The following is an 18,958-nucleotide window of genomic DNA, read 5'->3' on the forward strand; positions in this document are numbered from 1 at the left end:
TCCAGGCCCACGGGATGCGGGAGGATGCTCCATGCTCATGGGATGCAGGAGGATGCTCCATGCCCACGGGATGCGGGAGGACGCTCCATGCCCACGGGATGCAGGAGGATGCTCCATGCCCACGGGATGCAGGAGGATGCTCCATGCCCATGGGATGCGGGAGGATGCTCCATGCCCATGGGATGCAGGAGGATGCTGGAGGCAGAGCAGGGAAGGAGGAAGCAGGGCAGGGGGATACCAAGGGCACTGCTGGAGCCAGTGACACTGGCAGCACCCTGGAGCTGGGGGACCCTGGGGGGGGGGGACAGCGGAGCCAGGGGCTGGCTCTGCCACCTCCATCCCATTCCCAGCTCCCGCTCCAGCCCCATCACCACCTCCCTGTCCCGTATCAATCCCATAGGGCAGGACCCCAAAGGACCCCTTGAGATGCCCCACAAGGGACGCGTCCCCAGCGCCGCGGTGACAACAGGGACCCCTTTGGGGGGGCAACGGGGACGCCCATCACCGGGTGTCCCCCAGCAGGGGCAGCGGTGCCATGGGTGCCCCCGTTCCCCCCCCCCCCCCCCCCCGCCGGTGCCAGCACCGTGGTCCCCAGCGCTGGGGCGAGCAGAAGCTCTATTAAAAGCCATCGTTGTGGCCCGAACCCCTTGGGTTCGCTGTGGCAGTGACAGGGTCGGTGTCACCGGCACCGGGGACCGGCTCAGCACAGGCTCTTGGTTGAATGGGGGGGGGGGGGGGGACTATATGGATGCTCGGGGGGTCCCCATCCCGGGAATGCTCCCGGCACCGATCCTTGTGCGTCCCCGGGCGGCTCTTCCCTGTGGATGGGCTGGGCTCGATGGTGTCAAAGACTTTGGGTGATGACGGTGGCACTTGGCTGGATGAGGACCTGGTGCGGGGATGGGCACGGGTCACAGGGATGCTGCCACCCCCCCCCATTCCTGGCATTCCCGGTGTTCCCGGTGTCCCCACCTCGCTCTTCCGGCGTTATTCCACGTCCCCGTTGTGCCGGTGCTGGCCAGGCCCCGGCTGCTCCTCGCTGGGTGAGAGCTCGTCAAATGGATGACTGGTCCGTGATGCCTGGGGAGGGAGGTGGGGCTGGGGTGGCTCAGCCCCATAGCCTGGTGGCTCCCACCATGGGCTGTGCTGGCCATGGTGGCCTATGATGGTAATGGTGACCAGTGTGGCCATAGTGACCATAGTGGCCGTGGTGGCCATTGTGGTTATGGTGGCCTGGTGACCACCCATGGTGGCCGTGGTGGCTAAGGTGACCATTGTGGCCATGGTGACTATGGTGGCTCTGATGCCACAGTGGCTGTGATGGCCATGGTGGCCGTGGTTGCCATTGTGGCCATGGTGGCAATGGTTTCCGTGGTGACCGTGGTGGCCACAGTGGCAATGGTGACCATATGGTGTCTATGATGACCATTGTGGCCATGGTGACTATGGTGGCTCTGATGGCCACAGTGGCTGTGATGGCCATGGTGGCCGTGGTTGCCATTGTGGCCATGGTGGCAATGGTTTCCGTGGTGACTGTGGTGGCCACAGTGGCAATGGTGACCATATGGTGTCTATGATGACCATTGTGGCCATGGTGGCAATGGTTTCCGTGGTGACTGTGGTGGCCACAGTGGCAACGGTGACCATATGGTGTCCTTGATGACCATTGTGGCCATAGTGGCTATGGTGGCCTGGTGACCACATGGTGTCCATGGTGGCTATGGTGGCTATGATGCCCGTGGTGACCATTGTGGCCACAGTGTCCCTTGATGACCATTGTGGCCATGATAACCATTGTGGCCGTGGTGTCCATTGTGGCCATAGTGCTTATGATGGCCTGGTGACCACATGGTGTCCATGGTGGCCATGATGCCCATGGTGACCACTGTGGCCATGGTGTCCACGATGACCATTGTGGCCATGGTGTCCACCGTGGCCATAGTGGCCATGGTGGCCTGGGTGACCGCATGGTGTCCATGGTGGCTATGATGCCCATGGTACCCATTGTGGCCATGGTGCCCATTGTGGCCATGGTGGCTATGGTGGCCATAGTGGCTATGGTGGGCTGGTGACCACATGGTAGCCATTGTAGCCATGGTGTCCATGATGACTATTGTGGCCCATGATGACCATTGTCACCATTGTGGCATGGTGTCCTTTGTGGCCATAGTGGCCATGGTGGCCTCATGACCGCATGGTGTCCATGGTGGCTATGATGTCTATGGTACCCATTGTGGCCATGGTGGCCATGGTGGCCTGGTGACCACATGGTGTCCATGGTGGCTATGATGCCCATGGTGCCCATGATGCCCATTGTGGCCATGGTGGCCATGGTGCCCATTGTGGCCATGGTGGCTATGGTGGCCTGGTGACCACATGGTGTCCATGGTGGCTATGATGCCCATGGTGCCCATGATGCCCATTGTGGCCATGGTGGCTATGGTGGCCTGGTGACCACATGGTGTCCATGGTGGCTATGATGCCCATGGTGCCCATGATGCCCATTGTGGCCATGGTGGCCATAGTGTCCATTGTGGCCATGGGGGCCATCACCTACCGCTCGCCGCCCGCTCCTTCCACTTCTGCTTGTTCTCCTGCAGGTACTTGAGCCAGGTGGAGCGGAACGTGGCCAGGTTGGCCTTGATGTCGCCCACGTCCACGTGTTCATCCAGGCCCGGCTGCCGCCACTGCGAGCTGGGGGACAGGGACCGCTGGCACCGGGACCGGAGCCTCCGCTGCTCCCAAAGGAGGGGCTGGGCCCCACCGACACCCCATGGGGAAGGGAAACTGAGGCAAAGGACACCTTGGGTGTCCCCAGGGGCCCAGCGCTTCTGTATCCTGCCCCATCAATGGCATTGGGTGCCTGCACATCTGCATCCTGCCCCATCAATGGCATTGGGTGCCAGCACATCTGCATCCTGCCCCTCTCAATGGCATTGGGTGGCAGAACATCTGCATCCTGCCCCATCAATGGCATTGGGTGCCTGCACATCTGCATCCTGCCCCATCAATGGCACTGGTGCCTGCACATCTGCATCCTGCCCCATCAATGGCATTGGGTGCCTGCACATCTGTATCCTGCCTCATCAATGGCATTGGGTGCCTGCACATCTGCATCCTGCCCCATGAATGGCATTGGTGCCTGCACATCTGCATCCTGCCCCATGAATGGCATTGTGGTGCCAGCACATCTGCATCCTGCCCCATGAATGACATTGGGTGCCAGCACATCTGCATCCTGCCCCATGAATGGCATTGGGTGCCAGCACATCTGCATCCTGCCCCATGAATGACATTGGGTGCCAGCACATCTGCATCCTGCCCCATGAATGGCATTGGGTGCCAGCACATCTGCATCCTGCCCCATGAATGGCATTGGGTGCCAGCACATCTGCATCCTGCCCATGAATGGCATTGGGTGCCAGCACATCTGCGTCCTGCCCCATGAATGGCATTGGGTGCCAGCACATCTGCATCCTGCCCCATGAATGGCATTGGGTGCCATCACATCTGTATCCTGCCCCATCAATGGCATTGGGTGCCTGCACATCTGCATCCTGCCCCATGAATGGCATTGGGTGCCAGCACATCTGTATCCTGCCTGTGTCAATGGCATTGGGCGCCTGCACATCTGTATCCTGCCCCATCAATGGCACTGGGTGCCAGCACATCCGTATCCCACCCATGTCCGTGCCACCGGGTGCCCCCCACCCACCTGCCCTGCTGGTTGCCCGCGGCGTTGCCGTTGCCCTTGGTGCCCTCCTCGGCCGCGGGCAGCACCATCCTCTCGGCCACGTCGGTCAGCACGGAGAAGGTCGGCTCCACGATGAAGTCGATGAACCCTGGCGAGGGGCAGGGATGCGGTGACCATGGGGGGGGGTCAGGACTTGGGGGGGGGGGGCCGGGCCCTGCTCCATCCCCATCCATCCCCACTCACCGATCTGGGACTGGGCCACCAGCGTGGAGGTGCGGTCGCAGAGCGGCGAGAAGGGGAGCCCCAGCTCGGCCTCTTTGTCGCCCTGGCAACGCAAAGGAGCCGCATCCCCAAGGGATGCCCGCATCCATCCATCCGCGTCCCACCCCGTCCCCACCGTTATCCATCCATCCATGTCCATCCCCCCCCCACCCTGTTATCCGTCCATCCATGTCCCATCCTCCCGTTATCCATCCATCCATGTCTCATGCCCCCCGTTATCCATCCATCCGTGTCCCGTCCCCCCGCCATTATCCATCCATCCATGTCCCGTCCTGTCCCCCGTTATCCATCCACCCATGTCCCATCCCCCCCACCCCATTATCCATCCATCCATGCCCCATCCCATCCACCCCATTATCCATCCATCCATGTCCTGTCCCCCCCACCCCGTTATCCATCCATCCATGTCCCCCCCACCCCGTTATCCATCCATCCATGTCCTGTCCCCCCCCATTACTCATCCACCCATGTCCCCCCCTTTATCCCAGCCCCACGGTGGCTTTACCTGCCGGAAGAACTCCTCCATCAGGGCCTTGGTCCAGCGGCTGTGCACCGACCACTGCTTGGTGGGGTGGCTGATGTCGGCCGCGTGCAGCAGCAGCGACAGCACCTTGGACTTGTCGATCCTGGGGGGGGGACCCCAAAACTGGGCTGGACACCCCCCCTTTTAAACCCCAAAACTGGGTGGGATCCCCCCCTTTTAAACCCCAAAACTGGGCTGGATCCCCCCCTTTTAAACCCCAAACTGAGCTGGATCCCCCCCCTTTTAAAACCCCAAACTGAGCTGGATCCCCCCCTTTTAAACCCCAAACTGAGCTCGATCCCCCCCATTTAAACCCCAAACTGGGCTGGATCCCCCCCTTTTAAACCCCAAACTGAGCTGGATCCCCCCTTTTAAACCCCAAAACTGGGCTGGATCCCCCCCTTTTAAACCCCAAAACTGAGCTGGATCCCCCCCTTTTAAAACCCCAAACTGGGCTGGATCCCCCCCCCCCCCCTTTTAAACCCCAAACTGAGCTGGACCCCCCCCCTTTTAAACCCCAAAACTGGGCTGGATCCCCCCCTTTTAAACCCCAAAACTGGGCTGGATCCCCCCCTTTTAAACCCCAAACTGAGCTGGGTCCCCCCCTTTTAAACCCCAAACTGGGCTGGATCCCCCCCTTTTAAACCCAAAACTGAGCTCGATCCCCCCTTTTTAAACCCCAAACTGGGCTGGATCCCCCCCTTCTAAACCCCAAACTGGGCTCTATCCCCCCCTTTTTAAACCCCAAACTGAGCTGGATCCCCCCCTTTTAAACCCAAAACTGGGCTGGATCTCCCCCTTTTAAACCCCAAACTCGGCTGGATCCCCCCCTTTTAAACCCCAAAACTGGGCTGGATCCCCCCCTTTTAAACCCCAAACTGGGCTGGATCCCCCCCTTTTAAACCCCAAAACTGGGCTGGATCCCCCCCTTTTAAAACCCCAAACTGGGCTGGATCATCCCCCCCCCCCCCCCTTTTAAACCCCAAACTGAGCTGGATCCCCCGCTTTTAAACCCCAAAACTGGTCTGTGTCCCCCCCCTTTTACCCCCCCTCACCCATAGGGATGCCGGCACCGATGCTCACCTCTCCAGCTGCTGCAGCGCCGTCTTCATGCTCTTGACCTGCTGGAAGTGGCAGGACATGTCTGTGGCCAGCACCATCTCGATCACCAGCGCCCGCAGCTCCCTGCACCCCAAGGAAGTTGGGGGGGGGGGGGGGGAAACAGCATCAGGCCCCCCCGCATCCCATCCCCCCCACCCCCCCCCACCCCCCCAAAAGGAAAAGGTGGGGATGCTCCGGGAGATGGGGATGGGCGCCCGCGGACCCCTTACGCGAACTCGTCCTTGGTGAGGTTGACGAAGATGTTCATCTCCTCGTCCTGCATGAGCCGGAACGCGGCGCTGATGTGGTGGTTCTCCAGCACCGAGCGGTCGTTGTACAGGATGGCGCAGTCCGACCTGGGGACACAGAATGGGGGGGTCGGGCCCAGAGGGGAGCAGAGCATCTGTATCCGTGGCCTTGGGTACCACCAAGGTGCTGGCACATCTGTATCCATGGCCTTGGGTACCAGCAAGGTGCTGGCACATCTGTATCCGTGGCCTTGGGTACCAGCAAGGTGCCAGCACATCTGTATCCATGGCCTTGGGTACCACCAAGGTGCTGGCACATCTGTATCCATGGCCTTGGGTACCAGCAAGGTGCTGGCACATCTGTATCCATGGCCTTGGGTACCAGCAAGGTGCCAGCACATCTGTATCCATGGCCTTGGGTACCACCAAGGTGCTGGCACATCTGTATCCATGGCCTTGGGTACCAGCAAGGTGCTGGCACATCTGTATCCGTGGCCTTGGGTACCCCCAAGGTGCCAGCACATCTGTATCTGTGGTTTTGGGTGTCCCCAAGGTGCCTGCACATCTGTATCCATTGCCTTGGGTACCACCAAGGTGACAGCACATCTGTATCCATGGCCCTGGGTACCACCAAGGGGCCGGCACATCTGTATCCATGGCCCTGGGTACCATCAAGGTGACAGCACATCTGTATCCATGGCCCTGGGTACCACCAAGGGGCCGGCATATCTGTATCCATGGCCCTGGGTACCACCAAGGTGCCAGCACATCTGTATCCATGGCCCTGGGTACCATCAAGGTGACAGCACATCTGTATCCATGGCCTTGGGTACCCCCAAGGGGCCGGCACATCTGTATCCCACCCCTATCAATGGCATTGGGTGTCCCCAGGGTGCCAGCACCCCTGTGCCCTGCCCCTGTCACTGACATTGAGTGTCCTGGGTGTCCCCAAGGTGCTGCTTGCCATGCCCGTAGCAGGTCCCCAGCCCTGCTCATGGCACGCCACCCATTCCATGCTATGCCATGCCACCCATGCCATCCCATGCCACCCATGCCATCCCATGCCATGCCACCTATTCCATGCTATGCCATGCCACCCATGCCATCCCATGCCACCCATGCCATCCCATGCCATGCCACCTATTCCATGCTATGCCATGCCACCCATGCCACCCATGCCATCCCATGCCATGCCACCCATTCCATGCTATGCCATGCCACCCATGCCATCCCATGCCACCCATGCCATCCCATGCCATGCCACCTATTCCATGCTATGCTGTGCCACCCATGCCATCCCATGCCATGCCACCCATGGCACCCATTCCACGCCATCCATGACACCCATGCCACCCACTCCACGCCATCCACGCCACACATGGCACCCATGGCACCCATTCCACAGCACCCATGGCACCCACAGCACCCATACCACCCACGGCACCCATGGCACCCATTCCACGCCATCCATGACACCCATGCCACCTACTCCACGCCACCCACGCCACCCATGGCACCCACGACACCCATTCCACGGCACCAATGGCACCCATGGCACCCATTCCACACCACCCGTGCCACCCACGGCACCCATTCCACAGCACCCATGGCACCCACAGCACCCATTCCACGCCCCCCACACCACCGGTGCCCCCCTCACTTGGTCTGGATGTGGAAGCTGTTGGTGGTGCCCGTGTGCTCGTAGTCGTGGATGGCGGCCGCGAAGATGATGGCCAGGACCTCGAGCTCCGTCAGGTAGTGCTGGGGGGGGGGCACGCACACATGTGCACACGCGTGTCACACGTCACACGTCACACGTGTGAACCCGTGCAGGACACGCGTGTGCGTGCGCCGGGGTCACCCCAATGTCACCTTGTTCCCCCCCCCCCCATCATCCCGGCGCCGTTGCCATGGTGGCACCGTCTCCATGGCAACAAGCATCGCTTGGACCAGCATGGCTGGGACAGCCATGGGACAGCACGGGACCCCCGTTAAACCCCATAGGACCCCCATGGGACCCCCATAGGACCCCCATGGGACCCCCATGGGACCCTACCAACATGCCCGTGCGGACCAGGAAGCAGTGGACGGTCTGGGTGACATCGGCAGCGTGGACCTGGTTGTGGTAGGGATTCCGGTACTTCCCATAGCCCGTTTCCAGCGCATCCAGCAGCGTGGTCAGGAAGACGGCCGGGATCTGGGGCACGGATACATGGATGGAAAGCCCCACATACGCCACCACCACCCCCCGCCAGCACCCATGGGTGGCAATGGGCGCACCTTGAAGCGGCTGTTGAGGTTGTGTCGGGTGAGGAGCTCGAAGACGATGGTCCTCAGGGAGTGCTCCTCTGTCATCTGGTTCAGCGTGAAGACGTCGAAGCACCACACGTCGAGGCTCTGGGGGGGACGGGGACACGGGGGCATCCCCGGAGGGGAGGACATCCCATGGGATGCTCAGCAAGGCACAGGGAAGCTCGGGAATGCGGAGCCATGGAAGGGATGCACCCGGGATGCACAGGGATGCGCAAGGACGCCAAGGGCAGGGATGCTCAGGGATGCCCCAGGGATGGCCACTGAAGCACAGGGATGCTGAGCCATGGAAGGGATGCACAGGGATGCGCCCGGGATGCACAGGGATGCACAAGGATGCCCCAGGAATGGCCACTGAAGTGCAGGGATGCTGAGCCCTGCCCAGGGGTACCCAACCATTCCCAGTGATGCCCTCCCATGCGCAGCAGCACCGGGTGCTATATCCCATGGGAAAATCCCATCCATCCCTAGGATACCGGGGTGCCCCCCCCCCCCCCCCAAGCCGGTACCTTCAGGCAGTTGAGGACGGAGCTGGAGTAAGTGGGCCCCACGGCTGTGTACAACCGGCGAAGCATCCTGTAAGGGATGGGGTGATGTGGGTGCTGGGGGCAAAGATGGGTGCTGGGGCAAAGGTGGGTGCTGGGGGCAAAGGTGAGTGCTGGGGCAAAGATGGGTGCTGGGGGCAAAGATGGGTGCTGGGGCAAAGGTGGGTGCTGGGGGACCCACTTGGGTGCTGGGGGACAAACCCTGGGGGTAGGAGACAGACCTGGATGCTTGGGGACATCCCGGATGCTTGGGGACCGTTTGGGTGCTCAGGCCCCTCTTTGGTGCTTGGGGACCCACTTGGGTGCTCAGGACCCACCTTGACGCTTGGGGACCCTCTTGGTGCTGGGGTCCCACACTGGAGGTTCAGGCCCCAATTTGGTTCTTGGGGACCCAACCTTGCCCTTGGGCCCATCCCTTGGGTGCTCAGGACCATCTTGGGTGCTCAGGACCCTCTTGGGCGCTCAGCACCCTCTGTGATGCTTGGGGCCCCTCTTTGTTCCTTGGGGACCCTTGCACTTGGGGACCCATCCTTGCCCTTGGGCCCATCCCTTGGGTGCTCAGGACCCTCTTTGGTCCTTGGGGACCCTTGCACTTGGGGACCCATCCTTGCCCTTGGGCCCATCCCTTGGGCGCTCAGGACCCTCTTGGGTGCTCAGCACCCTCTGTGATGCTTGGGGCCCCTCTTTGTTCCTTGGGGACCCTCGCACTTGGGGACCCAGCCTTGCCCTTGGGCCCATCCCTTGGGCACTCAGGCCCCTCTTTGGTGCTTGGGGACCCACTTGGGTGCTCAGCACCCCCTGTGATGCTCAGGACCCTCTTTGTTCCTTGGGGACCCTTGCACTTGGGGACCCAGCCTTGCCCTTGGGCCCATCCCTTGGGCGCTCAGGACCCTCTTGGGCGCTCAGGACCCTCTTTGTTCCTTGGGTCCCACCCTTGCCCTTGGGCCCACCCCCGGGCGCTCAGCACCCTCTGTGATGCTCACCCCCCCCCCCCCATCCCCGTGCCCCCATCCCCACCTCTCCACGAAGATGCCGGCCTGCACCGCGTGCACGATGCTGCGGAACTTGGGCTTCTCCTCGGGCCGGCGCCCCTTGGCCCGCGCCTGCTGCGTGAAGGTGGCCGCCAGCCAGTCCCGCACCTCGGAGGGCACGGCCGCATCCGACCCCATCTCCCGCAGCTCATCCTCCGTGTCCAGCATCTGCCTGCAAGGAAGGGGGGGGGCACAGCCGCAAAGAGGGGGTCAATGGGGGTCAATGGGGGATGTGGGGGTCAATGGGGGTCAATGGGGGTCAATGGGGGATGTGGGGGTCAATGGGGGTCAATGGGGGATGTGGGGGTCAATGGGGGATGTGGGGTCAATGGGGGTCAATGGGGGTCAATAGGGGTTAATGGGGGATGTGGGGGTCAATGGGGGATGTGGGGGTCAATGGGGGTCAATGGGGGTCAATGGGGGTCAATGGGGGATGTGGGGGTCAATGGGGGTCAATGGGGGTCAATGGGGGTCAATGGGGGATGTGGGGGTCAATGGGGGTCAATGGGGGTCAATGGGGGATGTGGGGGTCAATGGGGGTCAATGGGGGTCAATGGGGGATGTGGGGGGGTCCCGTGCGGGCTCACCGGGTCTCGTCGATGTAAACGGCCTCGAGCAGGGAGGCCGCGTACTCCAGGTTCCGCTTGAGCTCCTCCACGTTCACCTCGCCCGAGTCCAGCTGCTTCACCAGGAAGCGCAGCCTGCGGGCAGCGGGGGGCGCTGTGGAGCGGGGCGCGCCGCCGGCACCCGGCGCTAGGGGCGCCGTAGGGACGCGGTGCTGTGGCTGCTGTGGGTGCTATGGGGGCTATGGGTGCCATAGGGATCCGGTGCTATGGGTGCCATAGGTGCCATAGGGATCCGGTGCTGTGGGTGCTATGGGTGCCATAGGGATCCGGTGCTATGGGTGCCATAGGTGCCATAGGGATCCGGTGCTGTGGGTGCTATGGGTGCCATAGGGATCCGGTGCTATGGGTGCCATAGGTGCCATAGGGATCCGGTGCTATGGGTGCTATGGGTGCCATAGGGATCCGGTGCTATGGGTGCCATAGGTGCCATAGGGATCCGGTGCTGTGGGTGCTATGGGTGCCATAGGGATCCGGTGCTATGGGTGCCATAGGTGCCATAGGGATCCGGTGCTATGGGTGCTATGGGTGCCATAGGGATCCGGTGCTATGGGTGCCATAGGTGCCATAGGGATCCGGTGCTGTGGGTGCTATGGGTGCCATAGGGATCCGGTGCTATGGGTGCCATAGGTGCCATAGGGATCCGGTGCTGTGGGTGCTATGGGTGCCATAGGGATCCGGTGCTATGGGTGCCATAGGTGCCATAGGGATCCGGTGCTATGGGTGCTATGGGTGCCATAGGGATCCGGTGCTATGGGTGCCATAGGTGCCATAGGGATCCGGTGCTATGGGTGCTATGGGTGCCATAGGGATCCGGTGCTATGGGTGCCATAGGTGCCATAGGGATCCGGTGCTATGGGTGCTATGGGTGCCATAGGGATCCGGTGCTATGGGTGCCATAGGTGCCATAGGGATCCGGTGCTATGGGTGCTATGGGTGCCATAGGGGTCCTGTGCTATGGGTGCTATGGGTGCTATGGATGCTATAGGGACCCTGTGCTATGGGTGCTATGGGTGCCATAGGGATCCGGTGCTATGGGTGCTATGGGTGCCATAGGGGTCCTGTGCTATGGGTGCTATGGGTGCCATAGGGACCCGGTGCTATGGGTGCGATAGGAACCCTGTGCTATGGGTGCTATGGGTGCTATGGGTGCTATGGGTGCCATAGGGGTCTGGTGCTATGGGTGCTATGGGTGCTATAGGGACCCTGTGCTATGGGTGCCATAGGGGCCCTGTGCTATGGGTGCTATGGGTGCTATGGGTGCCATAGGGACCCGGTGCTATGGGTGCAATAGGAACCCTGTGCTATGGGTGCTATGGGTGCTATGGGTGCTATGGGTGCCATAGGGGTCTGGTGCTATGGGTGCTATGGGTGCTATAGGGACCCTGTGCTATGGGTGCCATAGGGGCCCTGTGCTATGGGTGCTATGGGTGCGATAGGGACCCTGTGCTATGGGTGCCATAAGGGTCCTGTGCTGTGGGTGCTATGGGTGCCATAGGGACCCTGTGCTATGGGTGCTATGGGTGCCATAGGGACCCTGTGCTATGGCTGCTATAGGGGTCCTGTGCTGTGGGTGCTATGGGTGCGATAAGGACCCTGTGCTATGGATGCTATAGGGACCCTGTGCTATGGATGCTATGGGTGCTGTAGGGACCCGGTGCTATGGGTGCGATAGGGACCTGGTGCTATGGGTGCCATAGGGACCCTGTGCTATGGGTGCTGTGGGGCCCCTGCTCCATGGGGAAGCGGGGCCGGATCTGGGAGCCCTTTGCTGCCTCTTCCAGCCCGACCCAGGCTGGGATCCCATGGATGCGCCCACACGTGCCCTGATCTGCGTGGGCAGCGCCTGTGCGCACGGGTTGTGCGCGGTCACGTGTGTGCGCACGGGTGTGCATGCGTGTTCCTGTGTGCGCACGGGTGTGCATGCATGTTCCTGTGTGTGCGCACGGGTGTGCATGTGTGTTCCTGTGTGTGTGCCCGTGTGTGAGTGTGTGCTGGGTCCATGGGGGGGGGGGGGGGGACGACACATCCTGCACCTGGTACCCAGCACCCAGGACAGAGGGACAACAGGTCCCCATCAGCACCCAACAGGTCCCCATCAGCACCCAACAGGTCCCCAAGCACCCAACAGGTCCCCATCGGCACCCAACAGGTCCCCATCAGCACCCAACAGGTCCCCAAGCACCCAACAGGTCCCCACCAGCACCCAACAGGTCCCCATCAGCACCCAACAGGTCTCCATCGGCACCCAACAGGTCCCCATCAGCACCCAACAGGTCTCCATCGGCACCCAACAGGTCCCCATCAGCACCCAACAGGTCCCCACTGACACCCAACAGGTCCCCATCAGCACCCAACAGGTCCCCACTGACACTGAACAGGTCCCCATCAACACCCAGCAGGTCCCCAAGCACCCAACAGGTCCCCATCAGCACCCACAGGTCCCCATCAACACCCAACAGGTCCCCAAGCACCCAACAGGTCCCCATTAGCACCCACAGGTCCCCATACAGCGGATGGGGGGGCAGACGTCACGTTCAAAAGCCAGCAGGGAGCACCCACAGGCTGCAGAGGGACATGACCTTGGGGACGGTGACCGTCACCCTGCTGCACCCCATCCCCATGGACCCCATCCCCATGGACCCCATCCCTATGGACCCCATCCCCATGGACCCCATCCCTATGCACCCAATCTCTATAGACCCCATCCCTATGCACCCCCATCCCTATGGACCCCCATCCCAATGGACCCGATCCCTTTGGACCCCCATCCCTATGGACCTGATCCCCATGGACCCCATCCCTTTGGACCCCCATCCCTATGGACCCCCATCCCTATGGACCCCCATCTCCATGAACCCCATCCCTATGGACCCCATCTCCATGAACCCCATCCCTATGGACCCACATCGCTATGGACCCCCCATCCCCATGGTCCCCCATCCCCATGGACCCCCCCCCCATGGACCCCCCCCCAGAATGGGGTCCCCTGTGTCACAGTGGGGGCCGGGACCCCCCAAGTGACCCCCATTGCCAGCACTGGGCCCCATCTCACAGCCGGGGGGGGGGGGCCACCCGCACCCACGCCCCCCCCACGAGCTGCCTGTCACCACCCCCACCGCTGCCCGCCCCCCCCCCCAGTGCCACCGGGGTCCCCAGGGCCACCCCATGCTGGGGGGGGTGGGGGGGGCTTTGGGGTGCAGACAACACTGGGGGGCTGACCCACGGTCCCCTACGCACCCATGGGTGCTGCTGCCCCCCCCGACACCCCCGGGGTCCGTCCTTCCCCCCCCCCCAAATAACCCCATAGAGGTCCTGGGGTACCCCCCATAGGGGTGATGGGGACAGCCCCTATAGCCCCATAGGGGACATGGGGGGCCCCGGGGTACAACCCCTATAGCCCTATAGGGGAGCTGGGGTATGGTCCCTATAGCCCTATGGGGGACCAGGGGTATGCACTATGGGGGTCCTGAGGTACAACCCCTATAGTCCTATGGTCCTCTTGGGGGTGCCCCCTAAAGGGGGTCCTGGGGTACAACCCATATAGCCCTATAGGGGAGCTGGGGCATGGCTCCTATAGCCCTATAGGGGACCTGCGGTACCCACTATAGGGGACCCTGGGGTACAACCCCTATAGCCCTATAGGGGACCTGGGGTATGGCTCCTATAGCCCTATAGGGGACCTGCGGTACCCCACTATAGGGGACCTGGGGTACAACCCATATAGCCCTATAGGGGACCTGGGGTATGGCTCCTATAGCCCTATAGGGGACCTGCGGTACCCACTATAGGGGACCTGGGGGTACAACCCCTATAGCCCTATAGGGGACCTGGGGTATGGCTCCTATAGCCCTATGGGGGACCTGGGGTACAACCCCTATAGCCCTATAGGGGACCTGCGGTACCCACTATAGGGGTCCTGGGGTAAATCCCCTATAGCCCCATGGGGGGTCTGGGGGTGCAACCCAAGCGCCCCTGCTCCCATCCTGTGCCCCCCAGCACCTCCCTGTGCACGCAGGCAATGGGGCCACTGAGAGCCCTGGGGGGGGGGGGGGGCACCCAAGGGGGTGCAATGGGTGCAGGGGGCACGAGGGAGCACCCAAAGGGGGTGTCGGGGGGGGGGGGGATGCTCAGGGGGGCTTGGTTTGGGGGGCCAGGTTTGAGGTGGGGGGGGGGGCCCTGCTTTGGGGGGGGTTCGAGGGGCCCAGTTTGAGGCTCCTACTCTGGGGGTCCCAGTGAGGGGGGTCCCGGTTGAGGGGGTCCCAGTTGGGGGGGTCCCTATTGGGGGTCCCTGTTCAGGGTCCCTATTGTGGGTCCCGGCTGGGGGGTCCCTACTGGGGGGTCCCTGTTTTGGGGGCCCTATTGAGGGGCCCTATTGGGGGGCCCTGTTTGGGGTCCCGGTCGAGGGGGTCCCTGTTGGGGGTCCGTGTTGGGGGTCCTTGTTCAGGGCTCCCTATTTTGGGGTCCCTGTTTTGGGGGTCCCTGTTAGGGGTCCCCATTGGGGGGTCCCTGGCTTGGGGTCCTGGTTGGGGGGTCCCTATTGGGGGTCCCTGTTTGGGGTCCCTGTTTTGGGGTCCCTGTTGGGGGTCCCAGTCGGGGGGGTCCCGATTGGGGGTCCCTACTGGGGGGTCCTGGTTGGGAGCATCCCTATTGGGGGTCCCTGTTTTGGGGTCCCGGTTGGGGGGGTCCCTGTTGGGGTCCCTGTTTGGGGTCCCTATTATGGGTCCCGGTTGGGGGGGGTCCCTATTGGGGGTCTCTGTTTTGGGGTCCCTATTGGGGGTCCCAGTCGGGGGGGTCCCTATTGGGGGGTCCTGGTTGGGAGCATCCCTATTGGGGGTCCCTGTTTTGGGGTCCCTGTTGGGGGGGTCCCTGTTGGGGTCCCTGTTTGGGGTCCCTGTTTTGGGGGTCCCCATTGGGGGTCCCTGTTTTGGGGGTCCCTGTTTTGGGGTCCCTGTTGCGGGTCCTGGTTGGGGGGGTCCCTATTGGGGGTCTCTGTTTTGGGGTCCCTGTTGGGGGGGTCCCTGTTTGGGGTCCCTGTTTTGGGGGTTCCTGTTTGGGGTCCCTGTTCAGGGGTCCCTATTGGGGGTCCCCATTGGGGGTCCCTGGTTTGGGGTCCCGATTGGGGGGGGGTCCCTATTGGGGGTCCCTATTGGGGGCTCCTGGTTGGGAGCATCCCTATTGGGGGGTCCCTGTTTGGGGGGGGGGTCCCCATTGGGGTCCCTGTTTTGGGGGTCCCTGTTTGGGGTCCCCACTGGGGTCCTGGTTGGGAGCATCCCTATTGGGGGGGTCCCTATTGGGGGTCCCTGTTGGTGGGGGGGTCCCTATTGGGGGTCTCTGTTTTGGGGCTCCTGTTGGGGGGGTCCCTGTTGGGGTCCCTGTTTTGGGGGTCCCCATTGGGGGGTCCCTGATTGGGGGGGGTCCCCATTGGGGTCCCTGTTTCGGGGCCCCGCTCCCGCCCCCCCGCCGCACTCACAGCGCCCGCAGCTTCACCCAGATCCTTTTGCTGGGCACGGATTTCTCCTCCAGGGGGGAGCCGCCCCCGGCCGGCTCCGGGGCCCCGCGCTCGGGCTCCAGCTCCGGGAGGCTCCGCGGCGGCTCCATGGCCCCTGCGGCGGGGACGGAGCCGTCCTGAGCCCCGCGGCCGAGCCTCCGGTTCCGCCCCCGGAGCCCCGGTACCCGGCGGCTGCGCAGGCGGCACCGGCCCGGAGCTAAGATGGCACCGGGGGGGGGGGGGGGGAGCGGGGATGGGGGCAACCGGGAGGGATGGAGCTGGGGGGGGGGGGGGAGCGGGGGGGATGAACGGGAACGGGGGGGAGCGGGGGGGGAGCGGGGATGCTGCGCGCTCCTACCCGGGGATGCTCGGCCGGAAAGCGCCGGGGCTGCCGGTGCCGCCGTGCTCCGGGTACCGCTGATACCGGTAGCGCCGTGCTCCGGGTCCCGGTGTTACCGGTAGCTCCGCTCTCCGGGTCCTGGTGTTACCGGTAGCGCCGTGCTCTTGGTCCCGGTGTTACCGGTAGCTCCGCTCTCCGGGTCCCGGTGTTACCGGTAGCTCCGCTCTCCGGGTCCTGGTGTTACCGGTAGCGCCGGTGCCGCCGATGCAACCGGTGCCGCCGCTCTCCGGGTCCCGGTGTTACCGGTAGCGCCGGTGCCGCCACGCTCCGGGTCCCGGTGTTACCGGTAGCTCCGCGCTCCGGGTCCCGGCGTTACCGGTAGCTCCGTGCTCTCGGTCCCGGTGTTACCGGTAGCGCCGGTGCCGCCGTGCCCCGCGCTCCCCCCCCGCGCTCCCCCCCGGTTCTGCCGCCGCCGCCCGGGGCTCGCCGCAACTTTCCCCGAGCCGGCACCGGGGGGACGGGAACCGGGACCCGCCCCCCCCCCCCCCCCCCCCTTCAGACCCGGCACGGGGCGGGGGGGGGGGCGCAGCCCGGACCCACATAAAGGTGGAGGGAGAGGAGAGTCCCGCAGGGCCCCCATGGGGCTGCGCCACGGGACCCCTATGGGGGGACCCCAGGACCCCCCTATGGGGCTGCACCGCAGGACCCCTATGGGGGGCCCCAGGACCCCCCTATGGGGCTGCACCACAGGACCCCTATGGGGGACCCCAGGACCCCCCTATGGGGCTGCACCACAGGACCCCTATAGGGGGACCCCAGGACCCCCCCCATGGGGCTGCACCACAGGACCCCTATGGGGGGCCCCAGGACCCCCCTATGGGGCTGCACCGCAGGACCCCTATAGGGGGGTGCCCCACGACCCATACGAGGCTATAGGAGCTGTACCCCAAGACCCCTATGGGGCTGGAGGGGCTGTACCGGGGAACCCAATGGGGGGGTCCCCCAGGATCCCTATGGAGTTACAGGGGTGTTACCCCAGAGCCCTATGGGGTCACCCCAAGACCCCCATGGGTTACAGGGGCTGTACCCCAGGGCTCTTATGGGGCTATAGGGGGTGTAGCCCTGAACCCCTATAGAGGGTACCCCAAGACCCCGAAGGGGGGGTTACCCCAAGACCCCCATGGGCTACAGGGACTGTACCCCAAGACCCCTATGGGGGGTACCCCAAGACCCCCATGGGCTACAGGGACTGTACCCCAAGACCCCTATGGGGGGTACCCCAAGACCCCTATAGGCTATAGCAGCCACTCCTGCACCCCTACGGCGTTATGGGGGTGCGAGCCCCCCCCCCATCCATATCCCTACCAAGACCCTATGGGGGGTCCCTGGGCACACAGAGTGGGGGGGGGGGGATGTTGGGGTGCTCTTGGGGGGGGGGGGGGGGTCCGTGGCTCGGGGGTGTCCCAGCAGCCCCCGCGCTGCTCGGGTGCACGCGCCGTGCTCAGCCCCCGGCATTAGCACTAATTAATATTAATGAGCCTTTATATAACCTATGCAACACCCACCCCCCCCCCCCACCACCCCCCCCCCCGGCATGGGGCAAAGCGGGGACCCCCCCCCCCCAGCCCCCGAACCTATGGTCCCCAATGGGCTCCCTTGTGCCGGGCCATGGCACCCATGGGTGCTGCCTCCAGCTGGGCCGGGCACCCTCCCTTTGCTTTGGGTTGGGGTGATGGGGGGCACCCATGGGACCCCCGCTTGGGGGCTGGGGTCACCAGGGTGGGGGGCTGGGAGCTCCCAATGGGGACACTTTGGGGTCCCCAGGTTTTACTTAGGGGGGGGTCTCAGAGCCGGGTTTGGGGGTGCAGGGACCCAAAAGAGGGGGTGCTTTGGGTTGGGGTGATGGGGGCACCCATGGGACCCCCCCACTTGGACACTGGGTGGGCTACGAGGCCTGGTGCACATTGGGGACACTTTGGGGTCCCCAAATGTCAGCTTGGGGGAGGGGGGGGTCAGAGCCAGGTTTGGGGGTCAAAGGGGGGACCAAATGGGGGTGGGACATCTGCTTTGGGGGCACCCATGGGACCCCCCCATTGGCTCTTGGGGGTCCCTGATGAGAGCCCCGCCTCCCATCGAGGACCACTTTGGGGTCCCCAAACTTCATTGGGGTGGGGGGGGTCAGAGCCAGGTTTGGGGGTGCAGGGACTCAAACGGGGGATGCTCTGCATGGGGCTGTTGGGGGCACCCATAGGACCCCCATTGCCTCTTGGGGGTCCCTGATGAGAGCCCCTCCTCCCATCGAGGACCACTTTGGGGTCCCCAAACTTTATTTTGGGGGGGGGTCAGAGCCGGGTTTGGGGGTGCAGGAGCTCAAACGGGGGATGCTCTGCATGGGGCTGCTGAAGGCACCCCCCATTGGCTCTTGGGGGTCCGTGATGAGAGCCCCGCCTCCCATCGAGGACCACTTTGGGGTCCCCAAACTTTATTTTGGGGGGGGGTCAGAGCCAGGTTTGGGGGTGCAGGGACTCAAACGAGGGATGCTCTGCACGGGGCTGTTGGGGGCACCCCCCCATTGGCTCTTGGGGGTCCCCAGTGAAAGCTCCGCATCCCATTGAGGACCACTTTGGGGTCCCCAGATGTCATTTGGGGGGGGGTCAGAGCCGGGTTTGGGGGTGCAGGAGCTCAAACGGGGGATGCTCTGCACGGGGCTGCTGAAGGCACCCCCCCATTGGCTCTTGGGGGTCCCTGATGAGAGCCCCCCCTCCCATCG

At 63.6% G+C, this 18,958-nt stretch overlaps 1 protein-coding gene across 1 annotated transcript; it reads right to left on the minus strand.

Moving 5' to 3' along the window:
• Window positions 1-984: 984 nt before the first annotated feature.
• PDE1B (phosphodiesterase 1B) lies at window positions 985-16,324 on the minus strand. Its single transcript, XM_065659499.1, is given in 16 exon segments — window positions 985-1,056; window positions 1,058-1,080; window positions 2,558-2,694; window positions 3,716-3,842; window positions 3,938-4,019; window positions 4,482-4,602; window positions 5,583-5,684; window positions 5,831-5,956; window positions 7,509-7,609; window positions 7,905-8,045; window positions 8,129-8,245; window positions 8,668-8,734; window positions 9,721-9,906; window positions 10,322-10,435; window positions 15,831-15,963; window positions 16,207-16,324. Coding segments are annotated over 15 exon segments (1,641 nt in total). The 5' UTR covers window positions 15,959-15,963; window positions 16,207-16,324; the 3' UTR covers window positions 985-987.
• Window positions 16,325-18,958: the final 2,634 nt, after the last annotated feature.

The sequence above is a fragment of the Lathamus discolor genome, chromosome 23 (genome assembly GCF_037157495.1).
Source record: "Lathamus discolor isolate bLatDis1 chromosome 23, bLatDis1.hap1, whole genome shotgun sequence".
Classification (NCBI taxonomy): domain Eukaryota; kingdom Metazoa; phylum Chordata; class Aves; order Psittaciformes; family Psittacidae; genus Lathamus; species Lathamus discolor.